The sequence below is a fragment of the Mus caroli genome, chromosome 14 (genome assembly GCF_900094665.2).
Source record: "Mus caroli chromosome 14, CAROLI_EIJ_v1.1, whole genome shotgun sequence".
Taxonomy (NCBI): Eukaryota; Metazoa; Chordata; class Mammalia; order Rodentia; family Muridae; genus Mus; species Mus caroli.
Genome location: NC_034583.1, coordinates 44,569,269 through 44,576,915, shown reverse-complemented (window position 1 = coordinate 44,576,915; position 7,647 = coordinate 44,569,269). Strand labels below are relative to the sequence as shown.

General features: G+C 38.6%; 1 gene segment (V, D, J or C); it reads right to left on the bottom strand.

The window, feature by feature from the left end:
• The window catches only part of LOC110309721, an 11,371-nt gene extending 6,236 nt beyond the window's left edge, over positions 1 to 5,135 (bottom strand). Inside the window, 3 exon segments of the V gene segment in view lie at positions 3,638 to 3,718; positions 4,627 to 4,914; positions 5,084 to 5,135. Of these exon segments, the coding sequence occupies positions 3,638 to 3,718; positions 4,627 to 4,914; positions 5,084 to 5,135 (421 nt within the window).
• Between the last annotated feature and the right edge of the window lie 2,512 nt (positions 5,136 to 7,647).

The window sequence follows — 7,647 nt, the reverse complement described above, 5'->3', positions numbered from 1 at the left end:
AGGAAGGAAGGAAGGAAGGAAGGAAGGAAGGAAGGAAGGAAGGAAGGAAGGAAGGAAGGAAGGAAGGAATTGTTTGAAATCTTAACACTACTCAAAGTAGTATTATGAAAAAAATGTAGTATCAAAAAACACACAAGAGCCGGGCGGTGGTGGCGCATGCCTTTAATCCCAGCACTTGGGAGGCAGAGGCAGGCGAATTTCTGAGTTCAAGGCTAGCCTGGTCTACAGAGTGAGTTCCAGGACAAGGCTACACAGAGAAACCCTGTAAAAAATAAATAAATAAATAAATAAATAAATAAATAAATAAATAAATAAATAAATAAATAAATACAAGAGACAAAGTAGTGTCATGAAAAAAACCCACCTACAACACAAGAGACATTTCTGAAATTTGGGAAGTGCTTGCATAGATTATCACTGTAATTTAAACATGTCCTCTTGACTCACAGCTTTAAGAAAGTACAATTTAAAACAACAATGACAAAGTGCATGGGATAGGTTCATTAGTCCATTTCAACTGCAGAAATACCAGCATCTAACATGTAGTCCATAGTATTGCAAAGAAATAAGAGAAAGCTCTGATTTTTTTCATGAGTAAAGAAAAGATATGATCAATGCTAGTCATGCAGTCTGCTGATGAAAGGATGCCCAATGGGCACTTGATAAAATCCCACAGAGGCAGCTCATCGTGGCATGGACAGAATGGCTGTGAGGTAATTGATGTAGAAATGTTTTCTAGAATAGCAGGAGAGTGCAGTTCTGTCTTCTTTAAAATGACAAAAATCACATAAAAACTGAAAGGTTGATGTTTTAGCAAGAACTTAACCCAGGGGATTTTTTAAAACATCTCCACAGTAATTTTATAAAATTATATTCCCTGTCTAAGTTCGGATTGCTTTTTCTGTTGATGTTTTTGTTTTTATTTTTGTTCTTGTTTAGTTTTGCTTTCTACAGGAGTAGAGGCACTCTCTACTCACAATGGCTAAAATTCAGTTTCACTTTGTGTTCTCTACCTGTAATCCTTCTAGTTATGAAGAAAAGTTTCCTGGAACAGTGACCTTCCACCTTATTCTCACTCATAAATTTCATCTTTTGATCACCAGTTATCCTCTGAAAGGTGGAAACCAGAAATGATATGCTAAAGCTGGAGGTTATTGTACTATGCTGGGATATAGCTCAATGATAGAAGACTTGCTGGGTGTTCTGGGGACTCTAGATTCAATCCCCAAAACCACAACCAAAGCCCTTGACTAATCACTGTATTTGCTCTTGAACCACATGGACCATGAAAAGCATTCCTTCCCATTGCATCCTTCTTCCTTAGAATGTGTTACATCCTCTTGCCATGACTAGTCACTAACAGGAACTTCAAATCATACATATCTCCACTTCTTTAGTGTATGCTAAGTACACAAATAAAATGCATGTGTACAATGAATTTTAATCAGAACCATTCCTTACAACCAACTCTCGCCTACCCTTTCATAAACTATATTACCCTTAGTCCTCCAAAATAGAATTTCTCTACCTTCATGTCTTTTTGTTTTCAAATCTAGATTCTTTGTATGAGGGAAAATATTCAGTGTATCTGACTTATTTGAATTAATGTGATAATCTCTGAAAAATAAAAATCAACAAATGTTAGTAAGAAAAATAAATGTTGTGAATGTTGTACATTGCTAGTCAGAAAGTGCACTTACAACCACTGTAGAAATCAGTATGAAGGTTTGTCCAAAACTAAGTATAGAATTACTTTGTGGGTGCACTACACCACTCCTGTGTATACTCCTGAAGGAATCAATGTCAGCATAAGAGGAGATAGATACCTGTACATTCCTGTTGTCCCAACACATATTGCAATCCTTCCACAGACTCAGCTAGAGAAACTAATGAAGAGCAGTCCCTTCAATAATAGGCCAAAGATTTGTCCTTCCTGCTCTTTCTTTATGTGATCTGCATACTGATGAGATGGTGACTTAAAATCAGTTCAGGATAACGACACCACTGAACCTTGTGGGAATTACACTGATACTGTTCTCAACCAGATCAGTCAGCAAAGCATGAGAAGTTCCTCCTTCATTGCATTTTGTTAACTAGTATGACATCATTCATATAGAAATGACAGTACTCAGAAAGTTAGTCATATTGAAGATCTTAACTAATCTTAACTAACCTCCAGCAAATCTACATACACCACAGAAGATGAGAGCTGACTTCAACCCCCTGAGACATACCTGCACTTCCATGATGCAGTAGATAGTAGAATGACAGTAGCCACTGCTTATCAAATTTTCCTTTAGAGTCCTTTGCTTTCCTTCCTTTTGGTGATTTTTTTCTTACTTAATGGTAGAATGCTGTGTCTCTAATGTATGCTATCTCATTTTTACTAGCTAATTTGCTAACATACGGTGTTTACTTAGGGAATTGCTGTACTAGTGAAGTACTCACCTCTTTATAACCATCACTGGTTCTACAAACCTAGACGTTGTAAGATATGCCTTTAAATACTACTAAGAAAATTCAATAAGAGCCCAGCATCATTTAATTATATCCTTTCTCTGAAGTCAAAGGGATTATAAAACAGTTTAACATAAGTCACACTTGCCCTTCAAAGCATTATCATCTGCAGGGAAAATGGACCAATCAAGAGTAAACTCGCTTCTCTCCTAAAAGCCCTGGTAGTAGAAAGGGACAAATGAGAAAAGCCGATGCATACTCAACTGTCACAAGAGTGAGTCAGATTCAGCAAGACAATAGTTAATTATAACTACTCTTAGAACTTGGATGCTCTTGAAATTATGTCTCCCTTGTCAGAGGTTTAAATATTAAGGAATTCGTTTTTTACACAACTTTATTGCCACTGATTTATCAACCACTCAAAAGTACACCTTAAAATATGCTATTTTTGGTTCCTTTAGACCAGGAAGTTTAAGCAGAGAACTCTTTCTTTCATTAATTTATTTATTCACTTCACATCCTAATATCAGCACCCCCTCTCCTCCCAAATCCCCCTCACACAGCTCATCTCCCCATCTTCCCCCTCTCCTCTGAGAAGGGGATAGCCCACCCAGGGTATCACCCCAACCTGTCACATCAAGTCACTGCAGAACTAGGTGCATCCTCTCCCATTGAGGCCAGACTAGGTGCCCCAGTTAGAAGAACGGAATCCAATGGCAGTCAACAGATTCATAGACAGCCCCCACTCCAATTGTTAGGGGACCTGCTTGAACACCAAGCTTCACATCTGCTACATATGTGGGGAGAAAGGGCCTAGGTCCAGCCCATGCTCACTCTTTGGTTGATGGTTCAGTCTCTCTTTTTTCGTTTTCTTTTTCTTTTTACTAATCATTCCATTAATTTACATCACAAATGATATTCCACTTCCTGGTTACCTCTCCACAACTCCCCCCACCCCACATCTGCCCTCTCCTCACTTCCCTTTGCCTCTATGAGGGTGCTACCCCACCTACCCACCTTCTCCTGTACCACCACTCCAGCATCCCACTACGCTGGAGCATCAAACCTTCACAGGACCAAGCAGAGAATTCTTTAGGAAGCTAAAGAATGTACATTAACCATCAGTCCATCTCCTTCTCTATCTACTAGAAGAGTGGAGCAATGTGATTAATAAACATACTTTCACAAACACCAGAAAGACAAAGCAGCAACAGAAAGCAACTGTGTAGAAATAGAATTAATTTTCTTGAAGAGCTTGTTTCTTAATGAAACATAAAAGGAAAGATGCAATGTGTTTCTTTAAAATAAATTGTACTGCACATATTTGAGGTTCACAACAGTGTGTTTGGTATAGAATACATGTGGGTAATCAAATGATCCCCTTGGAGTGAATCAATATGCCCATCATTTTCAGGTACCTTTTAGGTGTTTGAGAAGAACAGCTAAAATCATTTATTTAACAAAAATCCATTATACACTTTAATTAAATATAGTGTTGACATTGCACAATATAACTTTGAATATATTGATATAACATATTAATCCAGTTTGAACAAACTTTAGCAACTTACACTCTAGGTACACAGTCAATCACTATATATTCATGTTTAATCCCAAAACTAGCAAAAGCAATTATCTAAAGAATCAAAAGTCCATAAGTACCAGAGACTGTGATGCTGAAACTAAAGGGCTTCATACATGATAGGAGACTGAGTGCCAAATTTAAATTTGGTAGAGAATGGTTTTCTAAGCAGATGAAAGAATCTTTGACGCAGAGTTTTTGGATTGCTGAACACATGAGTATGCCAGGATCAGCTCACACAGAAAGGAGATGAAGGCTGACTCTTTACTTCAGACGTTGCTCTGTGCACCCAACTATTCATTTTCTAATGTTTACCTAAACCAAGATATTGTGGTGCACAATACATGTTTATCACATACAATAAATATGAATTTTAAGTAGTTATTAAGCAGTGATTAACAATATGTTTTAAACTTCCTGAATCATCTTGGGTCTTATCTTATATACCTTAATATCTTTATGTTTTTATCTATTCACAAACAATATGACAATGCTCTTGTGGGATGTCTGACATAGCAAAAGGGTGCCACTCCATCCAGGAGGCAGGTTTGAAGACAGGCTGCAGGTGCCTGGGGAGCATTGTGTACTTGCTGAGCAGAAGTAGATGGCTGAGTCTCCAGGCTGAGTGGCTGTAATGTGCAGGGAAAGGTGTTTGGTTTTCTTATCAAATAAAAGGGTGAGTCTTTGAGTCTGCTTTCTTTCCATATTTGAACGAATGTCTATGATGAACTGAAGACGCTTCCCAGGCTCTTGCTTATACCAAGGGAAGTAGACAGAGGCACTGTCTGTGTAGGAGCAGTTGATGAGAACACTGGCTCCCTCCTGGACAATCAGGGAGGAAGGGAGCTGTTCCACCTGCTCACCTTGGCTCTCCCCTATGCAGAAAGATGGAAAGAGAGGTCAAATCATTAACCTTACATAAATTTTTCCCTTTAGTAAGGAGCTAAAACCTGAATAAAGCCATTTTCTGAACATCTAAGGACCATCCACTAAAACACTCTGTCCCCATGTACCCTGATCACCCAGTGCCCATCCTCAACTCACAGTCCATCTGTAGCCAGAAGAAAATAAATAAAGCATGAAGAGCTGTCTTCATTGTGCTTCCTATCCAAATCAATTGTAGATGCTCAGTGTGTAACCAACTGAGACGCTTGCAAGTTCAGATGGGCCCTTGTTGTTATAAGAATCATACATGCTGAGTTATTGGCTCAGCCAATAGGAAAAAAAGCCTGCTCATTCAGAATTCAGAGATGGTCGACTGTGCATCAGCTGAGGTGCACTGCCACCCTGTGGTCAAACGTCTAACTGCTGAAATCTAGTTGACTTTCATCTTACTCTAGGAAAGACTGGTACATAAAAAGAAAACTCTCAGTAGGAGATCCAGCCCACCTGTGCCATCCCTACTCCTCAAAGAATAACTGTGCTCACATAGACTGTGCACCAGCCTAACGAGGTGAGTGTCTTACTTTCCTATTCACCCATGTTAGTACCACATTCTCAGACCTAGCTGTGTAAGGTAGCCTGTGAACCAGTATAACCAGGTGAGTGCTTCAGATCCCGACCAGCCTACTCCATCTTCACACTCCCAGGCCTAGTCATGGATTACTCTGTAAGCCAGCCTATCCAGTTGAGAGACACAGATCTTAATCCACTCATATTCTTCCCAACACTCCCAGAAACCCTGAAGCCCTGAGTCCTGTAACCTCCATAACAATCCAGGTAGGTAAGTTTCCTAGAACCTTCCTGTGCAAACCCCACACTCCCATGCATAGCTAAGCTTGAACAGCTTTTGCACCACTACAGAGCCCCAGACCTGGGTCGTATTCACACATGTTCTTGATTATCACTGAATTAGAATCACTCTCATCCCTGCAATCAATAAGGAGTATCTGTATCAAAAGGAATGACCTGCCAACTCTTAGAAGCTGATCTGAAACAAACGAGCTTGAGAAACAGCAAAAACAGGAACAAAATTCTCTACAAAGGATGCAGACTACAATATCAGACACAATGAAAGAAGTAGACATACCTAAATCATATCACAAACCACAGCAAATATGAAAGATCAAGACAACCCCCTCTCCCACAAAATCCATCAGTTCTATAGAAATGTTCTCCAATAAGAATTAGGTAATTGATGAACATCAGGACAAAGAAGCGGGTGATCCTATATTAATATTTCACAAAAAGGACATTATAATAAAATTAATCAGAAGAGATGGGGGATACTTTGTTTTAATGAAGGGAACAATTAGCCAAGAAGACATGGCATCCTAAAAATATAGGCTCTAAACTCAGGGGCACCCAAATTATAAAAAAAACCTACTGGATTCAAAGACACAGATTAACATCAATTCTATAATAATAGGTGATTTCAACACCCCTACTTTCTCCAATAGACAGATCATGCAAACAAAACAGTAAACCAATAAACATTAGAGTTGAATGAAATCATACATCAAGTGAACCTAGCACTATTTACAGAATATTCCACAGGAACACAAAAGAATATACATTCTGTTCAGCAATACATGGGAAGCTTTCTAAAATAGACTACATTCTAGGACGGAAGATGAATCTTGACCAATTCAGAAAAACTGAAATAATACTGTGTATCCTTTCTGACTACAATATAACACCAATAGAAAACAAATCTCTAATAATTACACAAGGTCCTGAAGATGAAATTACCCCTCACTGAATAATGAATAGGTCAAAGGAGAAATCAAAAAAAAAAAAAACCTGTAATGAAATTAAAATGACAACACACACACACACACACACACACACATCCTTCTGAGGTACATTAAGAGCAGATTAGAAGAGGACTTTATAGTTCTAAGTACTTACATTTTAAATAGAAATCTGAACAAGTAAATGATTTGAATATACAACTCAAAAATTTGAAAAAATAAGAACAAATGAAACACAAATCCAATCGATGGGTCAAATTAACAAATACCAAAGCAGAAGTCAATGAAGTAAAATTAAAAAAACAAAAATTAATAAATTGAAGAGTTGGCTATTTCAGAATATAAAGAAGATCGACAACTTTGGCCCAATTAATTAAAAGAAGGAGATAAGACACATACTAACAGAATCCAATATAAGCAAACACCAAAGAAATTCAAAATGTTGTAAGAGAATTTTAATTTTTTAATTTAATTTATTTGTAATTCATTTTTACACTCCTTATTCCATTCCCCACCCCTCCGCATTCACCCGCCAACTGCTTCACATCCCACACCTCCTCCCTACCCTACCCTGTCTCCATGTGGATGCCCCCTAACCCTCACCCCACCTGACCTCTAAACTCTCTGGGGTCTCCAGCCTCTTGAGGGTTAGGTGTGTCATCTCTGAATGAACACAGATCTGAAAGTCCTCTACTGTATGTGTGTTGGGGTGTATGCAGATGGTGTATGCTGTCTGTTTGGTGGTCCAGTGTTTGAAAGATCTCAGGGGTCCAGATTAATTAAAACTGCTGGTCCTCCTACAGAATTGCCCTTGTTCTCAGCTTCTTTCAGCCTTCCCTAATTCAGAAAGGGGTCAGCTGCTTCTGTCCATTGGTTGGGTGCAAATAACTGCATCTGACTCTTTCAGCTGCTTGT